This window comes from Galleria mellonella, unplaced genomic scaffold (assembly GCF_026898425.1).
Source record: "Galleria mellonella isolate WM207_F2 unplaced genomic scaffold, CSIRO_AGI_GalMel_v1 utg38, whole genome shotgun sequence".
In the NCBI taxonomy this organism is placed as follows: domain Eukaryota; kingdom Metazoa; phylum Arthropoda; class Insecta; order Lepidoptera; family Pyralidae; genus Galleria; species Galleria mellonella.
Window position 1 is genome coordinate 9,796,005 of NW_026442090.1, and position 16,516 is coordinate 9,812,520.

The 16,516-nt window shown below is 32.8% G+C and overlaps 2 protein-coding genes across 2 annotated transcripts; both read right to left on the minus strand.

The window, feature by feature from the left end:
* Positions 1 to 239: 239 nt before the first annotated feature.
* Positions 240 to 3,575, minus strand: LOC113522575 (zinc finger protein 271-like). Its single transcript, XM_026908308.3, has 2 exons — positions 2,996 to 3,575; positions 240 to 2,909 (listed from the first exon to the last, which is right to left on the minus strand). Exons 1-2 carry the CDS (start codon positions 3,146 to 3,148, stop codon positions 1,326 to 1,328), a joined length of 1,737 nt encoding a protein of 578 aa, XP_026764109.2. The 5' UTR covers positions 3,149 to 3,575; the 3' UTR covers positions 240 to 1,325.
* A 3,732-nt stretch (positions 3,576 to 7,307) lies between these two features.
* Positions 7,308 to 16,020, minus strand: LOC116413650 (uncharacterized). The gene is made up of 14 exons (XM_052897897.1): positions 15,891 to 16,020; positions 15,653 to 15,776; positions 15,202 to 15,379; positions 14,427 to 14,678; positions 14,072 to 14,317; positions 13,719 to 13,964; positions 13,366 to 13,611; positions 13,013 to 13,258; positions 12,663 to 12,905; positions 12,327 to 12,554; positions 10,490 to 10,607; positions 9,374 to 9,568; positions 8,052 to 8,127; positions 7,308 to 7,519 (listed from the first exon to the last, which is right to left on the minus strand). The coding sequence occupies exons 1-14, from the start codon at positions 15,937 to 15,939 to the stop codon at positions 7,330 to 7,332; spliced, it is 2,637 nt and encodes an 878-aa protein (XP_052753857.1). The 5' UTR covers positions 15,940 to 16,020; the 3' UTR covers positions 7,308 to 7,329.
* Positions 16,021 to 16,516: the final 496 nt, after the last annotated feature.

The window sequence follows — 16,516 nt, forward strand, 5'->3', positions numbered from 1 at the left end:
ATTGTATTTTTCGGAAACTTAGAATTCGTCATGATGAGCCAACTGACACCATTTCACCATCGCCTATTTTAATTTTCTGCTACTTCCTCTATTCTCGCGTATAGTGATAACGGAAATTTACTATTTTTATCCCATAAAAACTACTTTGGACAGTTTTATTCGATAAGAAAAAATAGACCCGGTAGGCGGTGGTAGTGAGCAAAATGTTAGTAGTCAACTAGTATTATAATAAAAATAAATTATGGTATGACAACTTTTATTGCTCAAAATTTTCGCTAAATTAGGTACCATTTGATATAACAGACAATAATAATAATACAGACAACTTAGTAATTAAATAAAAAGGATTATTTTCTATTCTGTTAATAGTTTTTTTTTTTTAAATCACAGTAAGTTTAATACTTAAATATTTTTGAAATACTTAATGTAACAATTAATTAACCATTGTGATGTGCTGTATGTAATTGTCACCTCATAGGCCATTTTATCATAATAAAAATAATAATAAAATTGTCATTGTTAAACCATGATAAATATAGTTTGAATATAATCTAGATAATTAGATTACAATTTTTAAAATACTTATATGCATTTTTATTACTTAAATATGGACATATGGTATTTGATTTGCATATTATAGATACATTAAGTAAAATTCGAACACAAGTTTGCGTCAAAGCTTACTGTTGATTTTTACAGATTTACTACTTATGTTAAAACATTGCCTCTGGGTCAGATATTGAGGAGTTACAGTAGAGGTACTTACTTATTTTTCTTCAATCATGTGTATGATTATAATTATTTACCAATTGTCTAGATAGTAAGTACCTATCTACATAAGGTTTTATTTTCCCCATTATATGTACATTAAGTTTCTAACTACATTATTATAATATTCCTTTACATGTAAAAGAATACACATATAATAACTTCGCCAATCTTAAATTCATAAAATAAAATAGGCCGACATACTGGCGGACAAAACAATTGTTATTCTTCAATCTCTGTGCTTTATCCACACAATCAACAATTATGCAATCAATAATCAAGTTTACATAATGTCATTGTGCATAATAAAAAAAAAAGATTTGAATATGCTTAATAAAATGTGTGCAAATTCAGTGCAATATTCATTTCAATAGTAATTAACAAAATAGTTCATGTACTCTAAAGATTATGGTCAAGATACATTGTTAAAAATTATTTGTTCAACATTCAGTGTAAGTTTCTACAAGTTTTTTACATTAAGTACGAATATACTATGTTACACATCAAATTAACTAAATATTTATGTTAAAACATTTGTTAAATGTTGAGTCTAAGTTTCAAGTTTCTAAATCATAGAAGTTATCTTCTACGGGGAATTCTGAATCTTCCTCCTTTTTTATTTGAGTCTCCAGACACTTCTCATCGAAGTTATCTGTAAAATGGGACTTCAAATGTGCTACTAAGTCTGCTTTTTTTTCAAAGGTGGCACCACATTCTATGCAAGGCAGATTCACAACCAAGCTTTCATGAGTTTCTTCATGTTTGTCTAACTTATCTTTCCTTGTAAACTTTTTATCACATTGACTGCAGGCAAATGGTTTCACCCCAGAGTGCAATGTTGCATGGCGATCTAGTTCTCTTTTTCTTGCAAACTTTTTAAAACAAATTTTACACTGAAATACCCTTGATCCTACATGAGCAATAGATACATGAGTTTTGTAAGCATCAAGTGACGAAAATCTTTTAGGACATTGATGACACTTTATATTCTTTGGTCTGTTTTTGTTTGTAATCACTGACTTCTGTTTTGGAGGTGAATTTTGTACATGTTTAGATGATGTGCAGGGATTTTTCTGGACTTGATTTATAAAACTACTTTCTCCAGAAATGTGGTCTGGAACTCTTGGTAAATCATATTCAGTATTAGAAGATTCAGGATTAAGTTGAGAAGGTGATGTCATAAGGTTGTTGAAAGGATTAACATTAACTACCATATCATGTGTGTCTTGGTCATTTTCATATTCATTGGATTTGTGTTCTGGACTTATTGGACCATGTCTAGCTTCATGCTTAAGAAGTTTATCTCGTCGGCCAAATGTCAAAGGACATTTCCTACATGCATATGGTTTCATGCCTGAATGGACTAGTACATGACGCTGTAAATCTCCTTTCCCAACAAAGCTTCTAGGACATAAAGGGCATACATGTGGCTTATGACCTGCATGAATACGAAGATGTTTACTTAAATTAGTATTGCGGGAGAAACTTTTCAAGCAGTACTGACATTGATAAGGTCTAATACCAGTGTGTACAATTGAATGTTTTCTTAAATCTGAACGTCTGCCGAAACATTTTTCACATTCTGGACAGTGGTATGGCTTATCATTGCCATGAACTTGTTTAGTATGTTGTACATACTGACTACGTTCTGCAAACACTAGACTGCATTCAACACACCTATATGGTAAATTAGGATCATGGCAATTTAATTCATGTTCTTTACATTTTTCTTGAGAAATAAATGCTTGATCACAATACTGACACATAAAAACATTTTTTAAAAAGGACTCTGGCATAGGGTCACCTTCAGGAGTATTATCCCTTTCAGCTACTTCTTGTTCAACTTGCTCCAAGTTCTCAGATTCCTCAGAAGAATCATAATCAAGGCTCGGATCAACAACCATCACAACACTATCTTCAACTATATACTCTTCAGGTTTTGGTTTCTGTAGTTCTTGACTATTATAATTATAATTGCTTTGCTCAGATGAGTTAGAATTATCCAGGTCATTTGCCCTGTTTGTAATTTCTCTAAGTCTATTTTCGTTTTGTATGCATTGCAACTTAAATTTACAACATTTATCTACTTTGAATAAGCATTTGTAACAAATTCTTCCAGGGAGTCCATCATTAGGGTCAACCTGTTTAAAAAAATAAACATATTAAAATATGCAAAACATATGAAATATACAATATTTAGAAATTTATTATAATAGAGTGAATTTACCTGTAGCTCGAAACATTCAGCTATTTTGGAGGTTAAAGATACATTGGTTTCATCATCTGGTGCAACACCGAATATCGATGTTGTGAATGTACTTTTGTTCAGACACAATCGACATAGAGCATGGAAATTGGCGATTATGTATGAATCTTCCATTTTACACGTAATTTATATCAACTTTTGAAAGGCGTCAATGATGCATAAATTAAAAGTATAAATCGATTTCAAATTTAGAATTGCCACTGGATACAACTAAAAAATAAATAAATATAGGGCTAGAAGGCCTGCGGCTGTAGCGCGACTACGCAATCGTTCGATCCAAAGGGGCAAATGGGGCGATGTCCGCCAGGGCTGCGCTAGCGGAATGTCTCGTAGGTACGACTTGCCTCGTCATTAGGTTTACATTTTGAAATAACCTTCATATTCTAAAGGTTATTTTCTTAATTTGAATTTATACATTTTTAATATTGGTCAGTAAGTAATCAAAGAAAAAGAAGAAGGTAAATCTAAATTCAAATTTAAATTAAAAATTGGCTCCAAAACTGCTCTACTTTCGCTGAAAAATTGGTACTAGTTTTCAATTACAACATATAAAATTAATGAAACTAAAAGTGATTGGATGTTTAATTACACGATATAAAATTAACCAATCATAGAATGACTAATTTTATTTTGTATTGAAAACAAACTGATTTAAGTTTTGTTTTTGCATTACTTGTTATCATAGATATAATGTAAGTTTTTTTATTATAATTATAAATTACTCAACTATTATCCTAAATATCTGTTGAAGGAGGATTTAAAAATTAGGAGATGATTCCCTATAATAACAAATACTTGCAACAATTTGAAAAGTGTTGTTTAACTTTATTTCTATCATTTTATTTGCATTTCATTGGTGCTGCCTCTACAGAGTAATTCAGAAACTAAAATTACTATTATGTATGTATAAGTTCCTTCCTTTGGTAGTAACTTGTTCTGTGGATAGAAATCTTCGGTAGATAGAATAGGTCACCCCTACTTTCCCATGGGTGTTGTAAAAGACAACTACGGGACGGCGAGGGATGGACAACAGCGTTCCTTTGAAACATCTTTAAAGCCTGACTGCGACTGCCAATCCTACTGCCAAGCGTGGCAACTCTGGCAAAATCCCCCAAGGGGAGGCTTATGTTCAGCAGTGGTCGATTAAGGGCGGATATGATGATGATGATTAGAAAGCAATATTGCTATTTAATATAAATGTAAATTGGATTTTTATTTTCGCAATAAGTTTCTCATTTGGGCTGTTGTACGTGTGAGTTGTGACTAGTACAGTTAGCCAATCTCTGCCTTGAAGCACAAAGTTTCTGATATCACTTCCTCGAAGCTGCCTTACTATTGGGCAGTCGTTCCTTTGGCGTTAAAATTCTGAAAAATTTCTAATGGAGCGGTAGAAGTTTACTTCAATAAATATAAGTTTCACTGTACGACATTAATCTAACGTCATCTACCCAAATTACTGTTTATTTTTCTTTTTTGTTAACCTATAGGCGTATAATAATAAAGCAGACAAAGTATAATTTGAATGTATGTGCAAGATATTTCTCTTTTGCTGCTTCTACAGTAAAATGAATGATGTTACAGTCTGTTTTGTCACGTGTGATAATATTCTAACGAATTATAACGCACGCCAGTTCGTCATATTGATAAGCTGTACGCTCAAATTATATTAAATGCTGTAAATTTTGTTATTTTTAATCGCTATCAATGTAGAAAAAAGGGGGTGAAAATTATAAAGAGCAGAACCTATTTGTGAGATAGTATAATTTATGGAAAAGTTAAATCTGGTAAGATTGAATTTTTCACCGATATTTTTTTTACACTAACGTATCTTAAATTGTTAATTATGTTTGTAGTTTTTATATTTTTAATTTCAGTTATCCTCTTGTGTAGTTATTACACACTTACATAGGCATAGAGACAACAATATACGAGGTCTGTCCGGAAAGTTCGTATAAAAGTGTTCTAGAATGCGAGAAAGAGGAGTGGGGAGGCCAGGTAAGCGCAGGACCCCTTCCTTATGTCCCTAACAATGCTTCAGTTCTGGTCTGACCGCCGTGCGGTGCGAACTGGCTTGTCACGCCATCTGTGAAGTTACCTCTTAACGAAACCCCGTCGGCATGGAGCCCGCTTCCGTTGAAGAGCAGCGCGTCGTAATCAAGTTTCTCTCGAAACTCGGCAAGAATGGCCGTGAAATTTTTGCCGATCTCAGAACAGTTTATGGGGATGATGCTGTGAAGGAACCAACCGTCCACAAGTGGCTAAAAAGATTCAGAGAGGGCCGAGAAAGAGTTCGATGTTCGGGGGATTGTCCATCAAGAATTCGTCCCTCCAGGCCAGACAGTTGATGGAAAATTCTACGTCGATGTGCTCAGACGCCTCAAAGCTCGTGTGGCACGAGTTCGTCCAGAATTGGCGCGAGAGGGGCGTTGGATTCTTCACCACGACAATGCCCCTGCCCACACCTCTCTTGTTGTCCGTGAGTTTTTGAGTAAAAATTCCATTACCGTGACCGAACACCCCCCTATTCGCCGGATTTGGCCCCGTGTGACTTCTTCTTGTTCCCAAAAACCAAATTGGTACTTCGGGGGCGGCATTTGGGGGACATAAATGAGATAAAAAAAGCTACGACGGGGCAGCTGAGAAACCTACAACCAGAGGACTTTCAAGGAGCCTTCTCACAGTGGAAACGGCGTTGGCACAAGTGCATTATGTCACAGGGGGAGTACTTTGAAGGGGATAAAATTGATTTACCTGAATAATTGTAAAATAAAATTTTTAAAAAACTTTTATACGTACTTTCCGGACAAACCTCGTATGCACTTACTCACAGTAGAAGTTAATTAGCCGAACTCTTTTCTTGGTTGTAGGTTTTTTTAAATCTAGTTTTTGTTGAGGCTTCAGTACACTTGGGTTATTATGCCTCATAGGGAATGTCTGAATTAGCGATGGGAAGCTATACCGATTCGCAGTTATACAGCAGCTATGCAAAAAATAGTTGCGGCCAAAATATCTGTCGTTGATGTAGTCAGCTATTGATAATTGCCATCCTCGAGCGCATGGCACACTATAAAACAGCGTCGATTTATTGACAAGGGGGCAACAACTACGTTTACTTGCCAGCTACGGCAGCTATCGTGCCTGTCGTCTATCAATAGCCGCGCTAGCTGCCGTTTTTTTTATAGTTTTTATACAACTTAGAATGGCAAACAAGCTGACGGCCCACCTGATGGAAAGTGGTAACCGTCGCCTATAGACATGAGCAGTACCATGCACATAACAGAGTATACTGTTTGCCGTAGCTGGCGGTAAAGGTTCGAACGGATAACATAAGCTAGCCGACTGCATTGCATCGAGTTCGATGCTCACCGTAGTAATAAATATATGATGATCCATCTATTTATATATCTTATGGAAAAAATTTAGACATTGTTTTATTAATGAATATATCTAAAATAATAATAATAATTTGTTTGTTGTCAAAGCAGTTTGTTGAATAAAAAAATTTTTCATCGCGTTAAGTACTGATAGTATATTTAAAATATGTAAAGTTGGGAGGTTGAATAATAATACGGTTTCTGTGTGGTAACTGTCAGGCAGCCCTTTGCATTTTTTCCAAAGAAAGCAATGAAGATTTAATTGTACCGTTCCAAAAAACAATAGCTTAAGAGTGATTGAAAAAGTGTCATATCCGTTATTTTTGGATTACTTATTTAAATCTGTCGCATCTCTGGGATAGAAGGATGATAAAATTGTCCATTCAGGCTAGTGTATAGAAAATATTATACGGCTGTATAACTCTACCAAATTCAGATACAACCTGCTTGCTTGCTTTCTGTCAAATACGAGTATATAATCTAGTAATGTAAAATTTGTCGTTGACAAATAATTGACATATCAAACACTTTCTATACACTAGCCTGCTATGAATTGAGAAAAATGACATCTGATGGTGTATCTTTCGTCCTTTTTTTACTAATTATATTTGCATAAGAAGAAAGGAGTAACCATATAATTTAGTCTTTATAATTCCTTCTGTGTAATTCCTTGTTCTTAGTAATAGCTTACCTATTATTATTATAAAATTATTATTGAATAGTTCACAAAAAAATTATAATGCAGTGCGGCTATTCATTGTCTTGATTCAATGTAGGGGAATCTTAATCGCAATAATAATAATAAACAATATACAAATCAATTTATCTCCTCATATCTAGGCGTGTAATTAATAAAATACATTTTTCTACAAAGAAAACAAAAATTTATTTGCCTACAAGTGATTATTTACAGAACCACTATTATATGTATACAAATGGCATATCAGTCGTCGACATATCATTTTTTGGTGGTGTGGGTATACAATTGTGTACAAGAGCAGCATGGACGCAGCTTCTAGTTACATCACTGAAGTAAAATCCAGCGTCGCAGCTTAGAAGGCGAGGGTAACCCCGTTGACATGCTATGAATTTACTGCAATCATGTTCGTATCTAAAAAGCAATAAAAGTTTAAAATATTAATGTTATTTTCTATTTTTATCGACATAAAAATAGACGGTTTTCAACTGATTATATTTACTGCGTCTGATATGTTCATGTTATGTTACTTTTCGTTAATTGGATCGACTTTCATCGTCTATTTAAATAAAAATAATTTTTGGATTTCTCCAATTTTGTTAAGATTAAAGTCGATATTTTTTTTGGAATAATATCGTCGTTATTATTGTAAATAATGACTTTTTTAATAAATGGATTTAGCTGACATAAAATTATATTGACCACTACCGCCATCTACTGTGTTATTTTTTCTTATCGAGATTTAAACTGTATATTTAGTTGGAAGAAAGTAAATTTGTATTACGTTATTTTGCTATATTATATTAGATTGTATGATATGAATGAAAATATTAACGGGATTTTTAATACACCTGAATACTTATTATTTTTAATGTACCGAATAATTTGTTATCAAAAAAGTATAAAAGACATTATAAAGAAATTTGGAATAATGTTGATTGCATACCTGAATTTTGAAATAATGTCTGACATTCGACCTCTGTCATCTCGCATGGGCTCAGGACAGGTGAATCCACGGAATACTGTGAAAAAATTGTGCAAATATTAATATTTTTGTCAGACCGGTGAGTCATCATTATTATTACAACCTACATTCTTGGATCTAATTGAACATACGTTTCTCGCATATTTCGCTAGAAAGTACGATCCTGTGCCATTTGCATACAGCGAATCTCGAGATGTTAGATCATCACTCCATCTCAAGATTTCAAGAGGTCATTTCACACAATGCTCGACTGAATGGAGTCGCCACTTTTTTTTCCCATTGTTTATCGGATGCTCGAGCTATACGACCGGTCTATTTGACGGTGCCCCGACGACGATACAAAAAGGGCATCGATTGATCTAACTGTACTGTTGCTATTGTACAATCCAATATACAATTTTATGTTCCTATATAGGGCACACATCTTCGGGCGCCGGCTGACCGCGCCACGTTGAAGGCCAGGACTGATTGGCGTCTCTATCTATGCAGAGACGTTGTGTTTCTTTATAAGAAACGAAGAGTTGTTCAATTCAATACCACCCGCCAATTTTCACTATAATACACCTGGCACAAATTAAACTTCCGCCAATATCATCTTGATGAATAACGCTCTACTGTTGCATGTTTAATGCGAATTTCATAAAACGTATTGTAAAAATCTAGAATTAACTATTTGCAGTGGTGTTTCTGAATAAACAAGATTTGAAGATTTATACCTTTTTAAGACTGTTACCTTTTAAAAAAGAGCTTTAATCTTTTTAAAATACCACTGGCCAATAGCGCCAGCTTCGATATTAATCGACTTGAAAAAATTCACACCATCTGTCATCTTGTGGCTGTGGTCATTTTAAAATATTATATTATTGAGTATTGCATATTGTATTGTCATCAGAATAAAAGGTATATATCGGTTAAAAGAACTGGCTTTAATTCAGTTCACAAGATTTGGCCTAAACTAATATTGCAAATAAATGCTTGAAACATAAAATTATGTATAATAACATAGGTAGTTACTAGGTGGGAGTTATTAATATAAATTGAATTCAAGAATGCTAACTCTCTTATATAGTTTAGCAATAAGAACATAAAATCAACAGTTCTTTAGAAAGTTGGTGAAGATTTATGCGAACGGTTTATTCCAGCATATAAATAATCTTTTTTATACAATTTATAATGACGAACAAGCTGATAACACATCTAATTTACATGATTAAAAATACATAGTTATTACATAATTTGATCTATTAACCAAACTATCATATAAAGTAAATTGTATCACTTACCATCGGGATTGCATGCTGGTACATTCACAGGCCAGTCACAAGCTTTTCTATTAGCATTGAATACAAGGCCCTCTGGGCATGCCATCGTGATGGCTGTGCCTTGGTCGCAGACTACGTATTTTCCACATTCCATATCTCCGAATGGGAAAATGTCATGAAAGATATTGTCGCAATTGCCTCTCCATTCGGTATTATCTGAAATGTATTTTGATGAAAATAATTTGTATTAATTTTAATAAAACAGTATAAAAATATTCAGAATAAAAGTACGTAATGTCAACAACATTTCTAATGATTTATATTTTGTATAATTCTAACAGCACTGTGGGTTTATATATATACATAAGTAATGAAATATTTAGCGTCTTTACTAAACTGAACATTTTTCTAATGGCACAAGGGTCGAAATACAACCAAAATGATAATAATGATTTTGAATTAATTCTGTATATTATCAATATAATAAAATTGTAACTAGACAATACCAGTATATGGGATATATTTAAGAAAAATTAATATGAGTGGTTTTATTAAGACCAATAGAAGCAAAAACAATATTTTTTAGAATTTATGTTTGTATGTTTGTTCAGGCGCTGGAACTACTACACTAAATTAGATGTGATTTTTACAGTTGTCTCTGAAGGTCTAATTTAAAATCTGGTGTATTTTTTATTTTAATTTGCCATCTAGAAGTAGTCATTGATTTCTTACTTCTGGAATCATGCGTACGAGTAGGAAGTAAGAGACTTAAAACTAATATGAATATTAAATTTAATGTGTTTTATAAAATTAGAGCAAAAAAGGAAGGTGGCTTTTGCCTAGTATTGCTTAACAGCAAAAATCTGGGGGAAAGGAATTGTTTGTAATAGGGTCTAATAAACCCATTGCTAGCAATACACCCTATCAGATCGATCTCCACGTGGTTCCCCTTGGAGACCATCATGGTTAATTCTGTGGAATTCGACACGATGGGCTAAATGATCTGTTTTTATCGTCACCTATCATCTCTCACTGGTGCCCTGCCAGCATATACCGATAGTGCAGGCGGGGTTACCATTCCATTATCACCCATTTAAAAAAACCAAAAATCTATTATTAACTAGCAATGATGCTTACTATATGAGCGGCCTACACAGTTTACTTCTGAGGCGAGACCACATGGATTTTCTGGCCATACGGATTTGTAATTATAATAATATCCCATTGGACAACTATACATCCGAGCTTCATATTCCTGGAATCAGACAAGTGTGTTAAGTAAAACTAATTCTTGGTTCTGTAAGCTTATTTTGAACGATAACTCTGAAAAACAAGAAACAGATTCATATTAATGTATATAGATAAAAAAGATTTTTTTAATATAAATAAAATATATATTAAAAACAAATTACATTGTTTTATTTTGGTTTATCTCGATCGAAATGACTTACAAGAAAAATCTAACATTCCATAAATAAGTAAGATTGAATATTACAATTCTATTTTTATTATATAATTTTGTTCATGGATTGATAAAAATCGAGTTCCTTTTGTATTAAGCATTATGTTTACATTAACCATTCAAATTAAATAGCTATATCATTATTATATTCATAACGAATAAGAAGGTACTTTTTTATTTGTTCGCTTGTGCAATGACGTAGGCATTATGGATATTGCTATTTCATAATGCCTACGCTCATAGCAGTTCTATGAAATTCTTTTTTTTTACGATATATAACTCATTCTATGACATTTTATGTTTAAGGAACCTCATTGAATAATTGAACTATTAATATTTAATATTTTTAACATTCCTTTAATAAATTGGCCCGATTATGAAACGAACTTGCACACCGTAAATTACAACTTTAATACAAAGGTCTCAAAATAAAGAAAAAACATGTTAATTTTCTTTTTGTATTAATTAGAATAGTTAAAACAGATGATTCAGAATATTTATATATCTACAGGATAAAATAAAAATTGATTTGCATTTTAATTGGAATGTTCTGAAAGAATTGAACTGAATATTTCTTGTATTATTGAAGTATTTTGATATCATTTTGGGAAAATGTTTAGTTTTTAGAATACTTCCCTAAAGGGTTTCGATGTCACTTCAACTTCAGTATGTATGACCATTAAGTAACTGCTATAGTGTAATTTTTTTTTCTATTAGTCATTCAACGGGCACAAAGTAGTATATCCGAACAGCTTTATAATAACTTGGGATATGCCAATGACCCGATTTTTTCTTACCTTACACTCTGATACTACTTGTATGCCTTGTTTTAATATAATTTAATGAAAAGGCAATCAAGTTTTATTTAATTTATCACAGAAATACTTTTTAAATGAAATCAGCTACAAATCGAAGCATCGTAATAATAGATTTTTTATTTCTACTTCTATTAAATATCAGTAGATCTTTGTTCTAGTAAATTATTTGTGTTTATTATATTTTTTATTTTTTTAAACAAACTATATATTTTTAGTTATATCTACATCTATACTATATTATAAAGAGGAAAGATTTGTATTTTTAAATGTATGTTTATAATGAATAAACTCAAAAACTACTTAGCCAATTTAAAAAATTCTTTCACTATTAGAAAGCTATGTTCAACCTGGGTAACATAGGCTATTTATTGCTAGAAAAGAGAAAAGATCCTTACTAAAACTTTAGTAACGTAACTCAAGGTGTAAAAAATACTATAAAATAACTTTCGGCGCGTGCGCTGCGGAAACTATTGGTGATAGAACAAAAGTATGTTCTACAATATTGAAGAAAATATTAAACTACAAAAAATTTGTAGTTATTAATTTTACTATATGTCCATCTATTATCGTTATGTCACAATAATCACTTTTTAAAATGTTGTAAAAATGTCCACCCGTGCGAAGCCGGGACGGGCCGCTAGTATGTTATAAAGTGTAAATAGGTAATACTAAAAATTTAAAGTGTGTACTATACCTTGCACTCAATAAACTTATTACAATCATATTCCACACTGAAGTATCCGTTGTGCCTTGAACATTGATAGTTTGATGGTTCATTGGGAATTACGACTGGGTCTTTCTCAGGCGTGATGGCCGTCTCGCAACCTATTTCAAACTCTGGTCTACATAGGTAGTCTGGCTCCACGGCCGTACGGTTATATTGATATCCAGGGGGGCAAGTATAAAGCGTAGCATGATTGTCCTGAAAACATATACAAATACACAATAAAGGTTAGTTACATCTAATGGACAATTTTAGCATAAAACGTAATAACACTATGACAATGCCAATGCAGCTATTGTTTTATACCTGACATCCAACAAACTTCATGCAATCGTTTTGGTAAATAAAGTATCCATTGTTTGGACACTGGTAATCATAGATTTCTTTGATAACTGTAATGAAAGGTGGGCTTGGAGGTTCAGTTGAACGTATCATAATTTCTTCTTGACAAAATATTTCAGATTCCAATCCACATAGGTAGGCTGGCGACGCGGCTGTACGGTTATATTTATATCCAGGAGGGCAAGTATAAAGCGTTGCAAAATTGTCCTGAAAACACATACAAATACACAGTAAGGTTAAGTTATATCCAATGAACAATTTTTGCATAAAACGTAATATTTTGATTTAAATACAAAATTGTTTCTGTTTTATACCTGACATCCGACAAATTTAAAGCAATCGTTTTGATAAACGAAATATCCATTGCCCGGACATTGGTAATCAGAAATTACTTTGACAACCATAATGGGAGGCGGGCTTGGTGGCACAGTTGAAGGTATTATAGCTTCTTCTTGTTGACAAAATATTTCAGACTCTAACCCACATATGTAGTCTGGTGATGCAGATGTACGGTTATATTTATATCCAGGAGGGCAAGTATAAAGTGTTGCATGATTGTCCTGAAAACACATACAAGTACACAGTAAAGCTAAGTTATATCCAATGGATAATTTTAGAATAAAACGTAATATTTTGATTTATATTCAAAATTGTTTCTGTTTTATACCTGACATCCGACAAATTTAAAGCAATCGTTTTGATAAACAAAATATCCATTGTTCGAACATTGGTAATCATAAATTTCGTTGATAAGTATAATTGGAGACGGGCTTGGTGGCACAGTTGAACGGATTACAACTTCTTCTTGTGTACAGAATATTTCAGACTCAAATCCACATAGGTAGTCAGGCGACTCGGCTGTACGGTTGTATCTATATCCAGGAGGGCAAGTATAAAGCGTTGCATGATTGTCCTGAAAACACATACAAGTACACAGTAAAGCTCAGTTACATCCAATGAACAATTTTAGCGTAAAACGTAATAAAACTATATAATGACAATACAGCTGTTGTTTTATACCTGACATCCAACAAACTTCATGCAATCGTTTTGGTAATTAAAGTATCCATTGCCCGGACATTGGTAATCATGATATTCTTTGACAACTACAAAGGGACGCACACGTGGTGGTACAGTTGAACGTATTATATCATCTTCTTGTGTACAGAATATTTCAGACTCAAACCCACATAGGTAGTCCGGCGACTCGGCTGTACGGTTGTATCTATATCCAGGAGGGCAGGTATAAAGCGTTGCATGATCTTCCTGAAAACACATACAAGTACACAGTAAAGCTCAGTTACATCCAATGAACAATTTTAGCGTAAAACGTAATAAAACTATATAATGACAATACAGCTGTTGTTTCATACCTGACATCCAACAAACTTCATGCAATCGTTTTGGTAATTAAAGTATCCATTGCCCGGACATTGGTAATCATGATATTCTTTGACAACTACAAAGGGACGCACACGTGGTGGTACAGTTGAACGTATTATATCATCTTCTTGTGTACAGAATATTTCAGACTCAAACCCACATAGGTAGTCCGGCGACTCGGCTGTACGGTTGTATCTATATCCAGGAGGGCAGGTATAAAGCGTTGCATGATTTTCCTGAAAACACATACAAGTACACAGTAAAGCTCAGTTACATCCAATGGATAATTTTAGCATAAAACGTAAAAAAAAGTTATATAATGATAATACAGCTGTTGTTTTATACCTGACATCCAACAAACTTCATGCAATCGTTTTGGTAATCAAAGTATCCATTGTTTGGACATTGGTAATTATAATTTTCTTCGATACTCGTAACCATAAAAGGACGCGCACTTAGTGACATATTTGAAGGTACTGTAACTTCTTCTTGTTGACAACGTATTTCAGACTCTAATCCACATGGTGGGTCTGGCCACACGGCCATACGATTATATTGATATCCAGAGGGGCAAAAGTAAAGTTTTCCAACATTCTCCTGAAAATAAAAAGTCATGAAGTTTATTTTTAGTGTATATAACTAAAAATAAAATCGCAACAAGTTCTAAATATGTTCTTAAGTCATTATTGATATATATATATATACGTTTCTATATACTTATATTAGTAGTTATACATTTTTTTGATAGTATTATTTTTCTCATTCGTTGGTCAAGAATCAGACATTATTAGAATCTTTTTATGCTAAAAAGAATGTTATTGGTTTCAAATACGTAATTACTGACCAATTGTTACGATTCAGAAAATAAAACAATTATATTAAAAGATCTGTTAGAGAATAAAAATAATTTCTGCTGAGCAGAATATTCTAGATCATATTTAAATACAAATATAAAACTAACCGACTTTAAATTATATAGGTACTCTAACAATATGGTGTTCAGGTGAGCAAGAATACTTTACAAATTTATCAAATACATACATTTTGATTAAGAAATTACATTGTTATGTCTTATATGCCTAAACGAGACGTGTTCTTAATAAATTAGATCATTTCTTACTTGGCATTCCACAAACTTCTTACAGTCATTTTGATAAACAAAGTATCCATTACTTCTAGGACACTGATAGTCATCCAATTGTAAACTAAAGTTTGTAGCCCTTGTGACACTTTCCGATTCGAAAAATGGGTTATCGTTGGTTACTGTCCTGAAGTAAAATGGCTTTTCTTCGTCGATTCTAAAATTTGGAAACGATTAATTTAGGTTTAATGTTGTAGACAATGAGTTAGAAAGAATATTTGTTGAAAGACTAATATGATATTTTCTTTAGAAATAGGTGGTAATTTTCTAACATTGATATTGGAGTTAGGTGGAGACTATTTAAATTCATTGCTGTTACTACGAAGAGGTTGTTTTATATACTAATATTTTTAGAAATGGTAAAGCTTTTTTGTAAATTATAAGTTTTGTTTGTCATAACCTTTCAGAGGTTGACATTTTTATTACTTACATATTTCTGTCTGTTGCAATATTTGGATCAGGTGTTGTTGGCATCCCATCTGGCTGAATAAACTGCGGGTCTCGGTACTCTTTCGAACTGCTTTCGTGTCCCGGCAATACTTCCTGAGCTTTCACTACAAATGGAGAAGAAACATAATTACTTGAAGGATGTACAAAAGGTCACTAAAAAAAATAGTAAAACAAAGTATAGCAATTGACATGACAACAGAATTTGCACATTAACTCACCTTTAATAGCTATTGAAAGTAATAGAAGTAATAATTTGTTCCGTAACATGTTGGTGTTCTTCTAGGAGATCTTCTTAGACAAAGGGATATGTCTACAGTCTGACACTTTTGTCGCAACACTGTTGATCTTATTTATATGTTTCATTTTATTATGTTTGTACCTTATCAGAACAGATAGATATTAATATTTTTCCTCATCAAAAAATGGTTTTAAATTAATTAAGAGACAGTTGAGTGGCTTACCGCATTTATATTATTTATCACTGATTAAATTTATTAAATTACGTGAGATGCGTCATTTATGTACTTTACTTATAATTTTTCTAATTAATCTGTTCAGGAATAACTCTGATAATAATTGATGAAGGGAAATATGATGAACCCACGTACAAGAAGAGCGTTCATTACATAGACGCCTGATTCCTAATTCAATGCGCGCCGGATTTAATTAGGAATATACTGTATATCATCCAGATAAGGTCGGTAATTGGCCACGTAGTTCCGAAAAGAAGTAAAAATAAATAATTCTGTTGGAAAACATATATAAATACAAGCTGTCACAGCTTTTTGGCTTCATCATCCGATTCTCGGTATCAAACAGGGTTATAGTTTTTGTCAGGACAAAT

What these genes read in the sequence shown, in the direction of transcription:
- LOC113522575 (XM_026908308.3), bottom strand. Translation starts at nt 3,148, where the DNA reads ATGGAAGATTCATACATAATCGCCAATTTCCATGCTCTATGTCGATTG. An exon ending in CTGAATGTTTCGAGCTACAG is followed by an intron (nt 2,910 to 2,995) that starts GTAAATTCACTC and finishes TTTTTTAAACAG; the next exon opens with GTTGACCCTAATGATGGACT.
- LOC116413650 (XM_052897897.1), bottom strand. Translation starts at nt 15,939, where the DNA reads ATGTTACGGAACAAATTATTACTTCTATTACTTTCAATAGCTATTAAA. An exon ending in TGAAGTTTGTTGGATGTCAG is followed by an intron (nt 13,612 to 13,718) that starts GTATAAAACAAC and finishes ATGTGTTTTCAG; the next exon opens with GACAATCATGCAACGCTTTA. An exon ending in GACATTATTTCAAAATTCAG is followed by an intron (nt 7,520 to 8,051) that starts GTATGCAATCAA and finishes ATTGCTTTTTAG; the next exon opens with ATACGAACATGATTGCAGTA.